Source organism: Chiloscyllium plagiosum, unplaced genomic scaffold (genome assembly GCF_037043375.1).
Source record: "Chiloscyllium plagiosum isolate Xiang-an unplaced genomic scaffold, Cpla_swu_hap1 HiC_scaffold_38, whole genome shotgun sequence".
Taxonomy (NCBI): Eukaryota; Metazoa; Chordata; class Chondrichthyes; order Orectolobiformes; family Hemiscylliidae; genus Chiloscyllium; species Chiloscyllium plagiosum.
Genome location: NW_028270176.1, coordinates 32366438 through 32388149, shown reverse-complemented (window position 1 = coordinate 32388149; position 21712 = coordinate 32366438). Strand labels below are relative to the sequence as shown.

The window sequence follows — 21712 nt, the reverse complement described above, 5'->3', positions numbered from 1 at the left end:
CAGTGTGTACCATCCCCTCCCACCCCCCACCGACGCACAGTAACAGCAGTGTGTACCATCCCCTCCCTCCCCCACACCGACGCACAGTAACAGCAGTGTGTACCATCCCCTCCCTCCCCCACACCGACGCACAGTAACAGCAGTGTGTACCATCCCCTCCCTCCCCCACACCGACGCACAGTAACAGCAGTGTGTACCATCCCCTCCCTCCCCCACACCGACGCACAGTAACAGCAGTGTGTACCATCCCCTCCCTCCCCCCACCGACGCACAGTAACAGCAGTGTGTACCATCCCCTCCCTCCCCCACCGACGCTCAGTAACAGCAGTGTGTACCATCCCCTCCCTCCCCCACACCGACGCACAGTAACAGCAGTGTGTACCATCCCCTCCCTCCCCCACCGACGCTCAGTAACAGCAGTGTGTACCACCCCCTCCCTCCCCACCACCTTCGCTCAGTAACAGCAGTGTGTACCATCCCCTCCCTCCCCCACCGACGCTCAGTAACAGCAGTGTGTACCATCCCCTCCCTCCCCCACCGACGCTCAGTAACAGCAGTGTGTACCATCCCCTCCCTCCCCCACCGACGCTCAGTAACAGCAGTGTGTACCATCCCCTCCCTGCCCCCACCGACGCTCAGTAACAGCAGTGTGTACCATCCCCTCCCTCCCCCACCGACGCTCAGTAACAGCAGTGTGTACCATCCCCTCCCCACCCCCCACCGACGCTCAGTAACAGCAGTGTGTACCATCCCCTCCCTCCCCCACTGACGCTCAGTAACAGAAGTGTGTACCATCCCCTCCCTCCCCCACCGACGCTCAGTAACAGCAGTGTGTACCATCCCCTCCCTCCCCCCACCGACGCTCAGTAACAGCAGTGTGTACCATCCCCTCCCTCCCTCCCCCCACCGACCCTCAGTAACAGCAGTGTGTACCATCCCCTCCCTCCTCCCACCGACGCTCAGTAACTGCAGTGTGTACCATCCCCTCCCTCCCCCCACCGACCCTCAGTAACAGCAGTGTGTACCATCCCCTCCCTCCCCCCACCGACGGTCAGTAACAGCAGTGTGTACCATCCCCTCCCTCCCCCCACCGACGCTCAGTAACAGCAGTGTGTACCATCCCCTCCCTCCCCCCACTGACGCACAGTAACAGCAGTGTGTACCATCCCCTCCCTCCCCCACCGACGCTCAGTAACAGCAGTGTGTACCATCCCCTCCCTCCCCCACACCGACGCACAGTAACAGCAGTGTGTACCATCCCCTCCCTCCCCCACCGACGCTCAGTAACAGCAGTGTGTACCATCCCCTCCCTCCCCCACCGACGCTCAGTAACAGCAGTGTGTACCACCCCCTCCCTCCCCACCACCTTCGCTCAGTAACAGCAGTGTGTACCATCCCCTCCCTCCCCCACCGACGCTCAGTAACAGCAGTGTGTACCATCCCCTCCCTCCCCCACCGACGCTCAGTAACAGCAGTGTGTACCATCCCCTCCCTCCCCCACCGACGCTCAGTAACAGCAGTGTGTACCATCCCCTCCCTGCCCCCACCGACGCTCAGTAACAGCAGTGTGTACCATCCCCTCCCCACCCCCCACCGACGCTCAGTAACAGCAGTGTGTACCATCCCCTCCCTCCCCCACTGACGCTCAGTAACAGCAGTGTGTACCATCCCCTCCCTCCCCCCCCCCAGTGTGTACCAGCTACAAGATGTGCTGCAGAAACTCACCAAAGACCCTCAGGCAGCACCTTCCAAACCCACGGCCACTTCCATCTGGAAGGACAAGGGGCAGCAGGTACATGGGAACACCAACCCCCCCCCCCCCCGCAAGTTCCCCTCCCAGCCCCTCACCATCCCGACTTGGAAATATATCGGCCGTTCCTTCCTGGGTCAGAATCCTGGGATTCACTCCCTCAGGAACATTGTGGGTCTCCCCTACAGCACATGGACTGCAGCGGGTCAAGGAGGCAGCTCACCCCCACCTTCCCAAAGGGGGCAACTTGGGACATGGAGTGATAAATACTAGGCCCAGCCAGCACATGACACCCCCACCCTATGAGTGAATAAGTATAATTGCTAACCATGTGTCTCCTTCACTTATTTCCAACTTGAAAGCAAGTTCTCCTCCATTCTCTGTGAATGCAAGTTTATTGTGTTGTTGAGGGTTAGTTCAGGCTGACAGACTCTCTTCCAATTTTCTCTTGTCTGTAGACAGTGCAGCCACGCAGCACGGGAGAGACACTTCGGCCCATCGGGTTTGCACTGACCCATCAACGGCAATCCCATTTGCCTGCTCTAGCCCCATCACCTTGAATGTGATGACTTTCCCAAGTGGTCATCCATGCGCTTTATAAATGTTGTGAAGTTTCCCGCCTCAAATAACACCCCCCCCCCACCCCCACCCGCACCCCCAGGCAGTTCATTCCAAACCCCTACACCTCAACCCCCCCGGTGAAAATATACCTCCTCAAATCCCCTCTCAATCTCCTGCCCTTCATTTTAAAGTGATGCATCACCACTACACACCCCCACCCTTCTCATTGACCCTTTGACTAAGATGCTCAGCTACTTCATTTTCCCCCACCCCCTCCTCCCTAGGGAGGCATGGTGGCTCAGTGGTTAGCACCGCTGTCACACAGCGCCTGGGACCCGGCTTCGATTCCTGTCTCGGGGTAATTCTTCGTCTGGAGTTTCCACGTTCTCCCCGTGTCTGCGTGGGTTTCCTCCGGGTGCTCCGGTTTCCTCCCACAGTCCAAAGATGTGCAGGTCAGGTGAATTGGCCATGCTAAATTGCCCGTAGTGTTAGGTAAGGGGTAAATGTAGGGGAATGGGTCTGGATGGGTTGCTCTTCAGAGGGTCGGTGTGGACTTGTTGGGCCGAAGGGCCTGTTTCCACACTGTAAGTAATCTAATCTAATCTAAATTGCCCATGGTGTTAGGTGCATTAGTCAGAGGGGAAATGTAGGGGAATGGGTCTGGGTGGGTTGCTCTTCAGAGGGTCAGTGTGTTTTTTGGCCAAATGGCCCATTTACACGCTGGAGAGAATCCAATCTAATCTATCCAGGCCCTGCATAACCTTCTACTCCTCTGTCAGGTCTCCCCTCAACCTCCTCTTCCCAGATCTTTTCCCTGGGGTGGGGGAGTCCAGAACTAGGGGGCATAGCTTTCGGGTGAGAGAGGAAAGATGTCATAGGGACCTCAGGGGCAGGGTGTGGTACGTGTATGGAATGAGCTGCCAGAGGAAGTGGTGGAGGCTGGTACAATTGTAACATTTAAAAGGCATCTGGATGGGTCTATGAATTAGGAAGGGTTTGGTGGGATATGGGCCAAGTGCTGGCAAATGGGACTGGATTAATTTAGGATCATCTGGTCAGCATGGACGAGTTGGGCCGAATGGTCTTTCTCTGTGCTGTACATCTCTATGACTCTACTCTCTGTTCCAAAGGAAACAGCCTGATCTTCCCCAGACTTTCCCTCTCCATCGCTGAACTGCTCCTTCCCGAAGCAACATCCTGGTCTGTCTCCCTCTGTACCAGTGCAGTCCTGTCCTTCTCGTAGTGCGGGGCCCAGAACTGCACACACCAGGATTGTAAGTGTCCCTGAGGACCACAGTCAGGCTATCTCGTCAGAGAGAGAGAGAGAGAGAGAGAGAGAAAGAGAGAGGATTGCTGGTGTTTTGACCTGACAGTGACCATTCCTCAGGCCAGGGTGAGGTTGAGAATGCGAGACTGTTATGGCAAACCTCAGACCCTATGCCCCACAAAGTCCAGTCCAGCTCCAACCTCTCCTCCCTGCCCTCAGGTTCTACTCTTCAACTGATAAAGGCAAGCTTCCTGAACCACCCTATTAACCTGCGCTACCACCTTTAAGACTCTAAGAACAAACCCCCCAGTGTCCCTCGGAGCTTCCTGATGTCCTGTTATTCATTGAGCATTCCCTTATCTTGGTGCCTCTCAGAGTCATAGGGGTGTACAACAGAAAAACAGACCCTCCAAACTAACCCGTCGGTGGGGGGAGGGAGGGGACGGTACACACTGCTGTTACTGAGTGTCGGTGGGGGGAGGGAGGGGATGGTACACACTGCTGTTACTGAGCGTCGGTGGGGATGGAGGGAGGGGATGGTACACACTGCTGTTACTGAGTGTCGGTGGGGGGAGGGAGGGGATTGTACACACTGCTGTTACTGAGTGTCGGTGGGGGGAGGGAGGGGATGGTACACACTGCTGTTACTGAGCGTCGGTGGGGGGGAGGGAGGGGATGGTACACACTGCTGTTACTGAGCGTCGGTGGGGGGAGGGAGGGGATGGTACACACTGCTGTTACTGAGCGTCGGTGGGGGAGGGAGGGGATGGTACACACTGCTGTTACTGAGCGTCAGTGGGGGGGAGGGAGGGGATGGTACATACTGCTGTTACTGAGCGTGGGTTGGGGAGGGAGGTGATGGTACACACTGCTGTTACTGAGGGTCGGTGGGGGGAGGGAGGGGATGGTACACACTGCTGTTACTGAGTGTCGGTGGGGGGGAGGGAGGGGATGGTACACACTGCTGTTACTGAGCGTCGGTGTGGGGAGGGAGGGGATGGTACATACTGCTGTTACTGAGCGTCGGTTGGGGAGGGAGGTGATGGTACACACTGCTGTTACTGAGCCTCGGTGGGGGGGAGGGAGGGGATGGTACACACTGCTGTTACTGAGCGTCGGTGGGGGGAGGGAGGGGATTGTACACACTGCTGTTACTGAGTGTCGGTGGGGGAGGGAGGGAGGGGATGGTACACACTGCTGTTACTGAGTGTCGGTGGGGGGAGGGAGGGGATGGTACACACTGCTGTTACTGAGCGTCGGTGGGGGGGAGGGAGGGGATGGTACACACTGCTGTTACTGAGCGTCGGTGGGGGGAGGGAGGGGATGGTACACACTGCTGTTACTGAGCGTCGGTGGGGGAGGGAGGGGATGGTACACACTGCTGTTACTGAGCGTCAGTGGGGGGGAGGGAGGGGATGGTACATACTGCTGTTACTGAGCGTGGGTTGGGGAGGGAGGTGATGGTACACACTGCTGTTACTGAGGGTCGGTGGGGGGAGGGAGGGGATGGTACACACTGCTGTTACTGAGTGTCGGTGGGGGGGAGGGAGGGGATGGTACACACTGCTGTTACTGAGCGTCGGTGTGGGGAGGGAGGGGATGGTACATACTGCTGTTACTGAGCGTCGGTTGGGGAGGGAGGTGATGGTACACACTGCTGTTACTGAGCCTCGGTGGGGGGGAGGGAGGGGATGGTACACACTGCTGTTACTGAGCGTCGGTGGGGGAGGGAGGGGATGGTACACACTGCTGTTACTGAGCGTCGGTGGGGGGGAGGGAGGGGATGGTACATACTGCTGTTACTGAGCGTCGGTGTGGGAGAGAGGGGATGGTACACACTGCTGTTACTGAGGGTCGGTGGGGGGAGGGAGGGGATGGTACACACTGCTGTTACTGAGTGTCGGTGTGGGAGAGAGGGGATGGTACACACTGCAGTTACTGAGCGTCGGTGGGGGAGGGAGGGGATGGTATACATTGCTGTTACTGAGTGTCGGTGGGGGGAGGGAGGGGATGCTACACACTGCTGTTACTGAGCGTAGGTGGGGGGAGGGAGGGGATGGTACACACTGCTGTTACTGAGCGTCGGTGGGGGGGGAGGGAGGGGATGGTACACACTGCTGTTACTGTGCGTCGGTGGGGGGGAGGGAGGGGATGGTACACACTGCTGTTACTGAGCGTCGGTGGGGGGAGGGAGGGGATGGTACATACTGCTGTTACTGAGCGTCGGTGGGGGAGGGAGGGGATGGTACACACTGCTGTTACTGAGCGTCGGTGGGGGGGAGGGAGGGGATGGTACACACTGCTGTTACTGAGCGTCGGTGGGGGGGAGGGAGGGGACGGTACACACTGCTGTTACTGAGCGTGGGTGGTGGGAGGGACGGGATGGTACACACTGCTGTTACTGAGCGTCGGTGGGGGGAGGGAGGGGATGGTACACACTGCTGTTACTGAGCGTCGGTGGGGGGAGGGTGGGGATGGTACACACTGCTGTTACTGAGCGTCGGTGGGGGGGGAGGGAGGGGATGGTACACACTGCTGTTACTGAGGGTGGGTGGTGGGAGGGACGGGATGGTACACACTGCTGTTACTGAGCGTCGGTGGGGGGGAGGGAGGGGATGGAACACACTGCTGTTACTGAACGTCGGTGGGGGGAGGGGGGAGGGGATGTTTGTGGGTGTGGGGGCTGCTTTGTCTCTGGATGGTGTCGAGCTTCTGGAGTGTTGTTGGAGCTGCCCCCATCCAGGGGCAAGTGGGGAGTATTCCCTCACCCTCCTGCCTTGGGCCTTGTCGATGGTGGGTCAGGCTTTGGGGAGTCAGGATATCTCACCTAATCTCGTCCCACCTGCCAGCACCGGGCCCATATCCCTCTAACCCCTTCCTATTATGTCCCCATCCAGATGCCTTTTAAATGCTGTCATTGTACCAGCCTCCACCACTTCCCCTGGCAGCTCATTCCATACACGTACCACCCTCTGGGTGAAAATGTTGCCCCTTAGGTCCCTTTTATATCTTTTCCCTCTCACCCTAAACCTATGCCCCTCTAGTTCTGGACTCCCCCACCCCAGCAAAAATACTTTGTCTATTTACCCTATCCATGTTCCTCATGATTTTATAAACCTCTGTAAGGTCGCCCCTCAGCCTCCGACACTCCAGGGAAAACAGCCCCAGCCTCTCCCTGTAGCTCAGACCCTCCAACCCTGGCAGCATCCTTGTAAATCTTTTCTGAACCCTTTCAAGTTTCACAATGTCTTCATACTGGTGCAAGACCACAACTGAACGCAATATTGCGAAAGTCGCCCGAAGCACTCTCCAGAGGTCATCAGCTCACATTTATCAGGATTTAATTACACTTGCTGAGTGATTAGATTCATTCTGGCAACTGGATGATGGGACTTGAATGGGATGTCAGGTCGCAATCCCAACACAACCTAAACCAATAGCAGAGCAGCATGACACACGAAGGAATCTCTTCCCCTCATCATTTGCTATTTCAAGTCACTTCTGTTTTCCTTTGAAAACACAGTAGGATATAAATGACTTGTCAGAAGAGAGGCAGCGAGCTTGCTTTGTGAACGACTGCTTTATTGTCAGGAGTGTCAGTAGCTTCTGTATTACAAAGACACACAGACAAGAATTCTCAGTGCGGGATGCCAGTAATTATTTGGATGATAACTACATACATCACTCTAATCCCTGGTACGTTTGCAAGTTTTGCCACTCGACTCGGTCTTGGAGATGTTTTCTGTTGCAGAATATTGGATTATTTTCGAAATCGACCAGAGACTAAGGGCTGGCAATATTCCCGTTAATTCCACACCCCTAGTGATCTGGAACTGCTGCCGTCCGTGTGGTGGAGTGACACCCACAGTCCTGCGATGGTAGGCGTTCCAGGATTCTGACCGAGCGACACTGAAGGGATGGCCGATATATTCCCAAATCAGGATTGTGTGGGGTGGGGAACTTGGAGGGGGGTGGCGTTACCATGTGCCTGCTGCCCCTTGTCCTTCGAGATGGAAGTGGCCGTGGGTTTCGAAGGTGCTGCCTGAGGGTCTTTCGTGAGTTTCTGCAGCGCATCTTGTAGCTGGTACACACTGGGGGGGGGGAGGGGAGGGGAGGGGATGGTACACACTGCTGTTACTGAGGGTCGGTGGTGGGGGGGAGGGACGGGATGGTACACACTGCTGTTACTGAGGGTCGGTGGTGGGGGGGAGGGACGGGATGGTACACACTGCTGTTACTGAGGGTCGGTGGGGGGAGGGAGAGGATGGTACACACTGCTGTTACTGAGTGTCGGTGGGGGGAGGGAGGGGATGGTACACACTGCTGTTACTGAGGGTCGGTGGGGGGAGGGAGAGGATGGTACACACTGCTGTTACTGAGTGTCGGTGGGGGGATAGAGGGGATGGTACACACTGCTGTTACTGAGCGTCGGTGGGGGGAGGGAGGGGACGGTACACACTGCTGTTACTGAGTGTCGGTGGGGGGGGAGGGAAGGGATGGTACACACTGCTGTTACTGAGCGTCGGTGGGGGGGAGGGAGGGGACGGTACACACTGCTGTTACTGAGGGTCGGTGGGGGGAGGGAGGGGACGGTACACACTGCTGTTACTGAGTGTCGGTGGGGGGGGGAGGGAAGGGATGGTACACACTGCTGTTACTGAGCGTCGGTGGGGGGGAGGGAGGGGACGGTATACACTGCTGTTACTGAGGGTCGGTGGTGGGGGGGAGGGACGGGATGGTACACACTGCTGTTACTGAGGGTCGGTGGTGGGGGGGAGGGACGGGATGGTACACACTGCTGTTACTGAGGGTCGGTGGGGGGGGGGAGGGACGGGATGGTACACACTGCTGTTACTGAGCGTCGGTGGGGGGGGAGGAAGGGATGGTACACACTGCTGTTACTGAGCGTCGGTGGGGGGGGAGGGAAGGGATGGTACACACTGCAGTTACTGAGGGTCGGTGGGGGGAGGGAGAGGATGGTACACACTGCTGTTACTGAGTGTCGGTGGGGGGGAGGGAGGGGACGGTACACACTGCTGTTACTGAGGGTCGGTGGGGGGAGGGAGGGGACGGTACACACTGCTGTTACTGAGTGTCGGTGGGGGGGGAGGGAAGGGATTGTACACACTGCTGTTACTGAGCGTCGGTGGGGGGGAGGGAGGGGACGGTACACACTGCTGTTACTGAGCGTCGGTGGGGGGAGGGAGGGGACGGTACACACTGCTGTTACTGAGCGTCGATGGGGGAGGGAGGGGATGGTACACACTGCTGTTACTGAGCGTCGGTGGGGGGAGGGAGGGGATGGTACACACTGCTGTTACTGAGCGTCGGTGGGGGAGGGAGGGGATGGTACACACTGCTGTTACTGAGCGTCGGTGGGGGGGGAGGGGGGGATGGAACACAGTGCTGTGACTGAGCGTCGGTGGGGGGAGGGAGGGGATGGTACACACTGCTGTTACTGAGTGTCGGTGGGGGGTGGGAGGGGATGGTACACACTGCTGTTACAGAACGTCGGTGGGTGGAGGGAGGGGACGGTACACACTGCTGTTACTGAGCGTCGGTGGGGGAGGGAGGGGATGGTACACACTGCTGTTACTGAGCGTCGATGGGGGAGGGAGGGGATGGTACACACTGCTGTTACTGAGCGTCGGTGGGGGGAGGGAGGGGATGGTACACACTGCTGTTACTGAGCGTCGGTGGGGGAGGGAGGGGATGGTACACACTGCTGTTACTGAGCGTCGGTGGGGGGGGAGGGGGGGATGGAACACAGTGCTGTGACTGAGCGTCGGTGGGGGGAGGGAGGGGATGGTACACACTGCTGTTACTGAGTGTCGGTGGGGGGTGGGAGGGGATGGTACACACTGCTGTTACAGAACGTCGGTGGGTGGAGGGAGGGGACGGTACACACTGCTGTTACTGAGCGTCGGTGGGGGAGGGAGGGGATGGTACACACTGCTGTTACTGAACGTGCGTGGGCGGGGAGGGACGGGATGGTACACACTGCTGTTACTGAGCGTCGATGGGGGGAGGGATGGGATGGCACACACTGCTGTTACTGAGCGTCGATGGGGGGAGGGAGGGGATGGTACACACTGCTGTTACTGAGGGTCGGTGGGGGGAGGGAGGGGTGGTACACACTGCTGTTACTGAACGTCGGTGGGGGGGGAGGGAGGGGATCGTACACACTGCTGTTACAGAGCGTCGGTGGGGGGAGGGACGGGATGGTACACACTGCTGTTACTGAGCGTCGGTGGTGGGGAGGGAGGGGATCGTACACACTGCTGTTACAGAGCGTCGGTGGGGGGAGGGGATGGTACACACTGCTGTTACTGTGGGTCGGTGGGGGAGGGAGGGGATGGTACACACTGCTGTTACTGAGCGTTGGTGGGAGAGGGAGGGGATGGTACACACTGCTGTTACTGAGCGTCGGTGGGGGGAGGGAGGGGATGGTACACACTGCTGTTACTGAGCGTCGGTGGGGGGAGGGAGGGGATATTACACACTGCTGTTACTGAGCGTCGGTGGGGGAGGGAGGGGATGGTACACCCTGCTGTTACTGAGCGTCGGTGGGGGGGAGGGAGGGGACGGTACACACTGCTGTTACTGAGTGTCAGTGGGGGGGAGGGAGGGGATGGTACACACTGCTGTTACTGAGCGTCGGTGGGGGGAGGGAGGGGATGGTACACACTGCTGTTACTGTGCGTTGGTGGGAGAGGGAGGGGATGGTACACACTGCTGTTACTGAGGGTCGGTGGGGGGAGGGAGGTGATGGTACACACTGCTGTTACTGAGGGTCAGCGGGGGGAGGGACGGGATGGTACACACTGCTGTTACTGTGCGTTGGTGGGAGAGGGAGGGGATGGTACACACTGCTGTTACTGAGCTTTGTGGGGGAGGGAGAGGATGGTACACACTGCTGTCATTGAGCGTCAGTGTGGGGAGGGAGGGGATGGTACACACTGCTGTTACTGAACATCGGTGAGACGGGAAAGAGGGGATGGTACACACTGCTGTTACTGAGGGTCGGTGGGGGTAGGGAGGTGATGGTACACACTGCTGTTACTGAGGGTCAGCGGGGGGAGGGACGGGATGGTACACACTGCTGTTACTGAGCGTTGGTGGGGGGGGGAGGGTGGGGATGGTACACACTGCTGTTACTGTGCGTCGGTGGGGGGGAGGGAGGGGATGGTAGACACTGCTGTTACTGAGTGTCGGTGGGCGGGAGGGAGGGGATGGTACACACTGCTGTTACTGAGTGTCGTTGGGGGAGGAAGGGTATGGTACACACTGCTCTTACTGAGCGTCGGTGGGGGGAGGGAGGGGATGGTACACACTGCTGTTACTGAGGGTCGGTGGGGGGAGGGAGTGGATGGTACACACTGCTGTTACTGAGCGTCGGTGGGGGGAGGGAGGGAATGGTACACACTGCTGTTACTGAGCATCGGTGGGGGGGGAGGGGTTGGTACACACTGCTGTTACTGAGCGTCGGTGCGGGAGGGTGGGGATGGCACACACTGCTGTTACTGAGCGTCGGGGGGAGGGAGGGGATGGTACACACTGCTGTTACTGAGCGTTGGTGGGGGGAGGGAGGGGATGGTACACACTGCTGTTCCTGAGTGTCTGTGGGGGGGAGGGAGGGGATGTTTGTGGGTGTGGGGGCTGCTTTGTCCCTGGATGGTGTCAAGCTTCTTGAGTGTTGTTGGAGCTGTCCCCACCCAGGAGCAAGTGGGGAGTTTTCCCCCACCCTCCTAACCTGTGCCTTGTCGATAGTGGGACAGGCTTTGGGGGAGTCAGGAGGAGAGTTACTCGCTGCACGATTCCCACCCTCTGACCCGCTCTTATATCAAATAACATCACCACAGTCCTCGAGAGTCGAAGGGCTGCTCTTTCATTTTCGAGCTGTGACTGTTAAATCCAACGGTGTGATTGAGATGTTAAAACTGACATACAAACCTCAGTGAGTGCTCGAAATCTCTCTGCGGTGGCAGCCTTTTGATTTGCATGGCTCTCTCATATTTCCTTATATCTAAAATCGGTCATTCCTAGGATCATTCTCGGAACTAATCCCAGTGGCGGGAGGGTCAGAAACCAGAGGACCACAGATGAGATAGAATGAGGGTGAGACACTAAGGCGTGGGGGTGGAAGGGGGATGCTCTGAGACACAGCGAGATGTGGTGATCTGGGGGTGCTGCCTGAAAGGGTTCTGGGAGATTGTTTCACAGACAGCGTGAAAAAGAGAGGAGGGCAGTCAATGGGAACAGTCTAGGGGTGCGGGGTCAAAGGGGAGGGGGATATTGAGTGATGGATTCCCTGCTTGGTGAAACGTCCCCACACTCACAAACCTTACAGTCATGGTGTCCGACTGCACAAACACATCCCCTTCGGCCCTAACTGGTCTGTGCTATCCAAAATGTCAGTCTATGCTAATCCCCATTGCCCTGCACTTGGCCCATATCCTTCTAACCCTTCTCTATCCAGGTATCTGTCCAGATGCCTGTTAAATGTTGTTGGTGTACCCCCCCTCAACCCCTACCACTGGCAGCTCATCCCATATGCGTACCACCCTCTGTGTAAAAAAGTTGTTCCTCAGGTTCCCTTTTATTCTTTCCCCTCTGACCTTAAACTGATGCCCTCTGGTCCTCGATTCCCCAACCCTGGGGAAAAGACTGAGTGCAATCACCCTGTCCATGCCCCTCGTGATCTTATACACTTTGGTAAGGTCACCCCTCAGTCTCCTACGTTCTAAGGAAAACACTCCGAGCTTGTCCAACCTCTCCCTATAACTCAGACCCTTGAGTCCTGGCAACATCCTTATCAACTTCTTCCACATTCCTTCCAGTTTAATAACATTCTTCCTGTAGCAAATATTCGTCATTGAGTGTTAATGTCTCTGGGACCTCTGGGGGTTATTAAGTGGCAGTTATTTTGTGAGTATCTCACATTGAGTTATAAAACCAGTGACCCAGCTTCTCTCCAAAAGCAGCCTTATCTTCCTGTCTTCACGATATCCATTGCCACACTGAAGTGTCAAGTCTATCAAATGCAACAGTAGTTCCTCTTCAAGTGGAGAGGCGAGATTAACTTTGCAGGTTTTTTTTAGGAACAGTGTTCTGGACAGGAAATTTGTCAATGTTACTTGACATCAGCAGAATGTGAAAGGAAATGATGCATGTTAACTTGTGCGAGGCGTTACAGAATATGGGGCACTGCGCTCAGTTAGCTATATCTGCAATCGTATCTGTGGTGCTCTCCCATCCTCCCCGGCCACTCCTCAGGGACCCTGAATGCTCCCAATCCATGTGGCACATTTTGCTGGGCTCTCGTCTTCATTATGCGACAGCCGACCTCTCCAATCTTACTGAGATGCTGGTTGAAAATGTTGCTTCCTTGCTGGTTAAGTAGAGGGTTTAGAAACCGAGAACATAGGAGCAGGAGAAGGCCATTCTGCCCTTCGAGCCTGCCCCACCAGTCCATTGGATCACGGCTGATCATCCATCTCAGTGCCAGCTCTCCCCTCCTCCCCCATACCCTGTGTTCCCTTTAGCCCTAAGAACTCCATCCAAGTCTTCTTGAAGCCGTCCCATGTTGTAGCCTCAAACACCTCCTTTGGTAGAGAATTCCAGAGACTCAGCACTACGGGTCCCCCCTCATGGGAGAGCCTAGGAGCGGAGGGCACAGTCTCTGAAAAAAAAGAGGAGCCAATTTCAGACTGAGACGGGGAGGAATTTCTTCTCTCAGAGAGTTGTGAGCCTTTGGAAGTCTCTGTCACAGAGAGCTATGGGGCAGGCAGAGTCCTTCTATATATTTAAGTGTGAGATAGATCGATCCCTGATCAGTCGGGGAATCAAGGGTTACAGGCAAAAGGCAAGAATGTGGACTTCAGGAATGTCGGATCAGCCGTGATCCTGTTGAATAGCGGAGCAGACCTGAGGGGCTGAACGGCCTTCGCTTGTTACTATTTCTTATACGTTTTGGATTTTGTGTTTTGTTCGGACTCTGTATCTCTGATTCACTTTGAATATATGTCCGTCTCCAATGTCTTTCCCAAATGTGACATTTCCCGTTGCCTTTCCTAGCTCCAACTGGTGTCATTGGAGAGAAGGTCTTCCTTACGGCTCTTGTAGGGACCGAGGTAATAATCCCGTGCCAGCTAACAACAGGCAGCGGGAAGTTCACACAGCTTTCCTGGATAAAAGACCATCAGGAGAAGCCCATCGCTGTGTATAGCCCGAGGTTTGGGTTTAATGTCCTAAATGAAAACTATTCCGGACGGATAGAGATGAGAAACCAATCTCTCCTGGATGGATCAATCCGAATAAAAGCGTTGGAAACGCAGGATGAGGGGAATTATACATGTGACCTCACAACATTCCCTCATGGAAAACTGAGAAAAGCAGCCCATTTAACGATTCTAGGTACGTACCCTACATAAGGTCATGGTTCGTGTTGACAATGAATCTGTGAGAAGGAATCTGAATGAATGTAAACAGAGGGGCATCAAGGTGAATCTTTGATTCCGAGGGAGGCATTTGAATTTCCCAACAATTACCATCAGAGGTAAAGCTTGTATCTCTCTGAAGATCAGTTCCACTCTTACGGGACAGCAATTTTCATTGGGCTTCCAAGGTTTCTCTGTGTCTCTCTCTCTCTCTCTCTCTTTCTTCCACTCCTCCGCTTTCAGATTATCCACTCTTCCTTTCAAAATGCTATGTCTTCACTTTCCCCGCTGCTGTCAACTCCCCTCTGTCATGTGTTTGCTCTTTCCATCTGTCTATTTCTCTCTGTGTTCCTATGGTCAATGCTCCCAACCTCACTCTTCACTGTACATCTGAATGACCTGTGGTCTTTTTAATGATTCACTCCTGGGCATCACTGGCTGGGCCCAGTATTTACTGCCCTGTCCCTAGTTGCCCCCTCCCCTTGAGAAGGTGGGGGGTGGGGGGGGGGGTGGGGAAGCTGCCTTCTCAAACTGCTGCAGTCCATGTGCTGTAGGGTAGACCCTGCCCGGTCTTTCGCTGGTTTGTCTCATCATCGTCATGTCATGTCAAAGTTCGATGTTCCCAGGATGGAGACAGGAGTGGGTGACTATCAGCTGACAGACTCATTGACCGAATAAGGCAGTGCAGTTGACAGGCATTTAATTATTCGTAAAAAATAGAATCAGATTCAGTCCCAAAGAGGTTCTTTGCTTCAGATCCATTATTGCCTCTGTTCAATTTCTTTGTCTTTGTCTGTCCACCCACCCCCTCTCTATCAATGTCTGTCTGTCCACCCACCCCCCTCTATCAATGTCTGTCTGTCTGTCCACCCACCCCCTCTATCAATGTCTGTCTGTCCACCCACCCCCCTCTATCAATGTCTGTCTGTCTGTCCACCCACCCCCTCTCTATCAATGTCTGTCTGTCTGTCCACCCACCCCTCTCTATCAATGTCTGTCTGTCCACCCACCCCCCTCTATCAATGTCTGTCTGTCTGTCCACCCACCCCCCTCTATCAATGTCTCTCTGTCCACCCACCCACCCCCCTCTATCAATGTCTGACTGTCTGTCCACCCACCCCCCTCTATCAATGTCTGTCTGTCTGTCCACCCACCCCCCTCTCTCAATGTCTGTCTGTCTGTCCACCCACCCCCCTCTCTCAATGTCTGTCTGTCTGTCCACCCGGCCGCCTCTATCAATGTCTGTCTGTCTGTCTGTCCACCCCCCTCTCTCAATATCTGTGTGTCTGTCCACCCACCCCCTCTCTCAATGTCTGTCTGTCTGTTCACCCACCCCCCTCTTTCAATGTCTGTCTGTCTGTCCACCCACCCCCCTCTATCAATGTCTGTCTATCTGTCCGTCCATGCCCCTCTATCAATGTCTGTCTGTCTGTCCACCTGGCCGCCTCTCTCAATGTCTGTCTGTCTGTCCACCCACCCCCCTCTCTCAATGTCTGTCTGTCTGTCCACCCAACCCCCTCTCTCAATGTCTGTCTGTCTGTCCACCCACCCCCCTCTATCAATGTCTGTCTCTCTGTCCACCCACCCCCCTCTATCAATGTCTGTCTGTCTGTCCACCCGGCCGCCTCTCTCAATGTCTGTCTCTCTGTCCACCCACCCCCCTCTCTCAATGTCTGTCTGTCTGTCCACCCACCCCTCTCTATCAATGTCTGTCTGTCCACCCACCCCCCTCTATCAATGTCTGTCTATCCACCCACCCACGCCCCTCTCTCAATGTCTGTCTGTCTGTCCACCCACCCCTCTCTCTCAATGTCTGTCTGTCCACCCACCCCTCTCTATCAATGTCTGTCTGTCCACCCACCCCCCTCTATCAATGTCTGTCTATCCACCCACCCACCCCCCTCTCTCAATGTCTGTCTGTCTGTCCACCCACGCCCCTCTACCAATGTCTGTCTGTCTGTCCACCCACCCCCCTCTCTCAATGTCTGTCTGTCTGTCCACCCACCCCCCTCTCTCAATGTCTGTCTGTCTGTCCACCCACCCCTCTCTATCAATGTCTGTCCACCCACCCCCTTCTACCAATGTCTGTCTGTCTGTCCACCCACCCCCTTCTACCAATGTCTGCCTATCTGTCCACCCACCCCCTTCTATCAATGTCTGTCTGTCTGTCCACCCACCCCCTTCTACCAATGTCTGCCTATCTGTCCACACACCCCCTTCTATCAATGTCTGTCTGTCTGTCCATCCAACCTCTTCTATCAATGTCTGTCTGTCTGTCCACCCACCCCTCTCTATCAATGTCTGTCTGTCTGTCCACCCACCCCTCTCTATCAATGTCTGTCTGTCTGTCCACCCACCCCTCTCTATCAATGTCTGTCTGTCTGTCCACCCACCCCCTTCTATCAATGTTGTCTGTCTGTCCATCCAACCTCTTCTATCAATGTCTGTCTGTCTGTCCACCCACCCCCCTCTATCAATGTCTGTCTGTCTGTCCACCCACCCCCCTCTACCAATGTCTGTCTGTCTGTCCATCAGTCAGTCAGTCAGTCTGTCTGTCTGCCTGTCTACAGGTATACCCGTTTTTGAATGTTTGCTCTTCGCCACTTCACTTTTATGAAAGGCCTAGTGCCTGTTTTCGCCAACCGAAAGGAATCCGAAGAGGATTTTTGCTTTTACGAGAAAAGGCGAATTTTTTCCCATATAAATGAATACTTCTTCGTTTTACGCCATTTCGGTTTACGAAAGGTTTCACGGGGGCGCTCTCCTCTCGGACAGCTGGGGGATAACCTGTATCCATTCTGAGAAAAGTGAAGGTCCCAGCGTGAATCCCGAACGAAGGTGTTAATCATTTTCTGCTAATGACATTGGTTCCCCTTTATCACATCTCTCATACCTAAATCAATTAGGAGACTGTATTCTAAGTTTACCTTCAATTTCAAATGCTCATATTCTTGCTAAAAATTAATCTTATCAATCAGGCTCAGATGAACCAATCGGTAGATTTTGTGCGCATCTCCCTGACCCTCTTACCTCTGACATTTTTCACATCACATTGAGATGGATCCAACTTCCAACAATCTGTAGCAACTCACCACTGATGAGTACCAGCCTGCTGAGCACCTCATCCACCGTCTCCCAGTGAGTTCCCTACCTCTGAATATACACAGGCACCTCCCCTACATTGCTGTCCTGCCTGGAAGTCTAAAAATGGAATCAAATTTGAAATTGGCCCATTGCAAGGGCTCAGAGTTCCCAAACCTGTCAGAGGTTTAGAAAATTATCATAAATTTCTTATCTCCTTTTCTATGGGCATCCTGTACTCCCTCAATTATCATTAACATCATTGTTAACTGAGAGCAGGCACTATCTTCTTTATATCAGTGTGCAAACGATGACGAAATTCCCCAATGCTGGAGAACTTTGGAAAATAAGCCAACCCCCCCAAACGTCCTGAATTTATTGGGTTAAACCATAACACTCTAATAAATTACACTGCATGTGATCCATAACCCGATGGTGCTAATAGCAAATTTTCACACCATATTGGTCAGAAACCTACATTCTCTCCATAATAATAACCCTGAGCTTCCATTTGACTGCCATTTCAACACACCACCCTGTACCCTAGTCAACACCGGCATCTCAGGCTTGCTGCAGTGCTCCAGAGAAGATAATACATTGGCTACATTAGATTAGATTAGATTAGATTAGATTACTTTACAGTGTGGAAACAGGCCCTTCGGCCCAACAAGTCCACACCGACCCGCCACCCACCCATACCCCTACATTTACCCCTTACCTAACACTACAGGCAATTTAACATGGCCAATTCACCTGACCTGCACATCTTTAGACTGTGGGAGGAAACCGGAGCACCCGGAGGAAACCCACGCAGACACGGGGAGAACGTGCAAACTCCACACAGTCAGTCGCCTGAGGCGGGAATTGAACCCGGGTCTCTGGCGCTGCGAGGCAACAGTGCTAACCACTGTGCCACCGTGCCGCACATATTAAAGTGCGCTTGGCTTCTTGGGTTTGCGATTTCCAAGAAGATTTGTAGCTCAGGTTGTGGATCAGGTTGTAAGTTGAGCTGGTAGATTTGTTCTCAGACGGTTAGTCACCATGCTAGGCGACATCATCAGAGAGCCACCATTGCAGCACTGGTTTTCTGGAACCCCTTTAGGAAGCACATTGGTTCGGACCTCATTTACCAACCTCTCAGAAAAAAGAACTGCAAGTGATATCACCCACCAGCACAGAACAAAACACATAGACAGCAAGTGGGACACAACACCAACCTTTCACCGGAGGCTTACTGATGATGTTACCCAGTATGGTGACGAAACATCTGAAAACAAGCCTTCCAACTCAGCAAGCAATATCACAACCCTGTCTTCTTGCATTCATTTTGATCAGACCTTGAAGGACTCACTGGATACTTTCACCCTAACAATTTACTTGGTGCTGTGAGCAGGGTCTAAGCAAAATGTTCAAGGGGAGAGAGGATGTTGGTCCCCAGGAAACATTCACCATCCAAATTTGAGACTGGCGCATCGCAAGGGGATCCGAGGTCTGTCAGAAACTTTGAAGGATTGTCACGTCTTGCCCTGTCGCGAGTGAAAAGGAGCAAATAATATCTCACAGTGGACAACCTACATGCTTCAATCACAATATTCCTGACCATTCCATCCTTCTCCCTATTCATTTCCATCCTCTCTCCCCATTTTCCATTTCAATTCCCTCTCTGTCTATCACAGCATCAGTTGCTGCTCATTAATGTAGTGGTATGTCCCTACCTCTCAGCAGGGAGGCTGGGACTCAAGTCTCACTTGGATTTTATTCAGATAAGTAGATTATCGATGTCACCAATCTTTGAAATGATGCAGAAGGGGTTTAGGTGCTCTTTACATGCAGTGGTAGTGTCCCTAGCTCTGAGCCAACTTCACCCAGCCTCTGAGGTGCTCTTGCAGCCATTACACAAAGAAAGAGCAAAGAAAGATTACAGCCCAGGAATAGGCCCTTCGGCCCTCCAAGCCTGAGCCGATCCAAATGTGCTGTCTAAACCTGTCGGTCAATTTCTAAGCATCTCTATCCCTCTGCTCCCCACCTACTCATGCATTTATCCAGACGCATCTTAAACGCCGTGCCTGCCTGTACCACCTCTGCTGGCAACATGTTCCAGACACCCACCACCCTCTGTGTGAAGTACTTGCCGCGTGTATCCCCCTTATACTTTCCACCTCTCACCTTAAAAGCGTGACCTCTCGTGATCAAATCCTTCACCTCGGGAAAAAGCTTGTCTCTATCCACCCTGTCTATACCCTTCATGATTTTGTAAACCTCAGTCAGGTCTCCCCTCAATCTCCTTTTTACTGGTGAAAATAAATCTAACCTACCCAACCTTTGCTCATAGCTAGCACCTTCCATACCAGGCAACATCCTCGTAAACCTTCTCTGCACCCTCTCCAAAGCGTCCACACCCTTTTGGTAATGTGGCGACCAGAACTGGACACAGTATTCTAAATGCGGCCGAATCATGATGTGTGCAGTTCAGTGTCTGGTCAAGGGTTGGGAATGGTCCAGTGGTGTTGTCACTGGGCTATTAACCTAGCCATCTGGGTCAAACTTTGCGAATATATGTTCAAATCCTGCCATGACAAACAATGACATTTGAATTCAATAAAAATTTGGAATTTAAAATCTAAAGGTGACCATGAAACCATTGTTGATTGTCACAAAAGCCCGTCTGGGTCACTAATGTCTATCAGGGAAGGAAATCTGGCAACTTTACCTGGTCCGGACTTGAAAGTGGAGTCGCAGGCAGATAGGATAGTGAAGAAGGCGTTTGGTATGCTTTCCTTTATTGGTCAGAGTATTGAGTACAGGAGTTGGGAGGTCATGTTGCGGCTGTACAGGACATTGGTTAGGCCACTGTTGGAATATTGTGTGCAATTCTGGTCTCCCTGCTGTAGGAAGGATGTTGTGAAAGTTGAAAGGGTTCAGAAAAGATTAACGAGGTCGTTGCCAGGGTTGGAGGGTTTGAGCTACAGGGAGAGGCTGAACAGGCTGGGGCTGTTTTCCCTGGAGCGTCGGAGGCTGAGGGATGACCTCATAGAGGTTTATAAAATCATGAGGGGCACGGATAGGGTAAATAGACAAAGTCTTTTCCCTGGGGTTGGGGAGTCCAGAACTAGAGGGCGTAGGTTTAGGGTGAGAGGGGAAGGATATAAAAGAGACCTAAGGGGTAACTTTTCACCCAGAGGGTGGTACGTGTATGGAATGAGCTGCCAGAGGAAGTGGTGGAGGCTGGTACAAGGACAGCATTTAAAAAGCATCTGAATGGGTATATGAATAGGAAGGGGTTAGAGGGATATGGGCCAAGTGCTGGCAAATGGGACAGGATGAGGTTGGGATATCTGGTCGGCATAGATCAGCTGGACTGGAGGTTCTGTCTCCATGCTATACAGCTCTATAACTCGATGACTCACAGCAATATGCTGGACTCTTTGTTGCCTCCTGGGTAATCAGAGATGGCGAATAAACACTGGCCCAGCCCTTGACACCCATATCCTGTGAATTAATTGGAAACTATAGGTGGGAGCTGAGCTGGAAATGGCTTGAACTGGGTTGATTTATAAACATCTGTAAGTGAGCCAAGCCATCTTGCTTCCTCTTCAGCACTTTGGGGGTAACATCGCCAACTCTGGGCCAAGAGTCGATGGTTCAAGTCCCAGCATGCTCCAGTGGTGTGCAGTAACATTTCTGAATCAGGGTGATGAGGAAAACCTCACCCATGATTGCATCGGCCTGTAAAAGGAATTGTAGCAGGCTCCTGTTGCTGTTTTAATGTAAAGGAACACTCTTTGATTGAAGCAGACATTGAACTGATTTCCTGTTTATCTCTGACAGTGGTTCCCACCAACATAGCGACATCGGTCCCAGCAAAGGCTGGACTCTCAGAGGTCCCCGTGGCTCAGTGTATTGCAGCCTTTGGGAACCCAGCAGCAGATATCAGCTGGAAATCCAGTCTCCATGGGAACCACACCACCATCCAGACGGCAAACAGCGACGGGACAGTGAATGTTGACAGCCTGTACAAGATGAAACCACGTCGTTCAGACAATGGTCAAACAGTGACCTGTATTATCACTCACTCAGCAACAGGCAGCAGCAATACATACCGCATACAACTGGAGATCCACTGTAAGTCCCACATGGAAAGACAGACTGTAGCCAAGAGGATGAGCAGGGGGCACCATCAGCTCTTTGATAAGCCAGTCAATTCAATCGTAGAATCCCTACAGTGTGAAAGCTGGCCATTTGGCCCATCAACTGTACTGCAACCCTCCAAAGACCATCCAACCTGGAGGCTTCCACCTACTTTATCCTGATAACCCTGCATTCCTCATGGATAACCCACATAGCCCAGACATCCCTGGACACTATGGGACAATTTCCCATGGCCGATCCACCCTAACCTGCACATCCCTGGGCACTATGGGACAATTTCCCATGGCCAATCCACCCTAACCTGCACATCCCTGGGCAATATGGGACCATTTCCCACGGCCAATCCACCCTAACCTACACATCCCTGGGCACTACGGGACAATTTCCCATGGCCAATCCACCCTAACCTGCACATCCCTGGACACTATGGGACAATTTCCCATGGCCAATTCACAATAACCTGCA

At 53.8% G+C, this 21712-nt stretch overlaps 1 protein-coding gene across 4 annotated transcripts in view; it reads left to right on the top strand.

Moving 5' to 3' along the window:
• The first annotated feature begins 6971 nt into the window (after nucleotides 1–6971).
• Nucleotides 6972–21712, top strand: part of LOC122544194 (nectin-1-like) — a 36155-nt gene continuing 21414 nt past the window's right edge. For 2 of the 4 annotated variants that reach the window (XM_087980744.1, XM_087980743.1), the window contains exons 1-3: nucleotides 7523–7633; nucleotides 13656–13994; nucleotides 20927–21220. In XM_087980744.1, coding sequence (XP_087836870.1) covers nucleotides 7561–7633; nucleotides 13656–13994; nucleotides 20927–21220 — 706 coding nt within the window. In that variant the 5' untranslated portion in view covers nucleotides 7523–7560. Of the gene's footprint in view, nucleotides 7275–7522; nucleotides 7634–11410; nucleotides 11536–13655; nucleotides 13995–20926; nucleotides 21221–21712 lie in introns of those variants that run through there. The other 2 variants (XM_087980745.1, XM_087980746.1) reach the window with 2 other exon arrangements.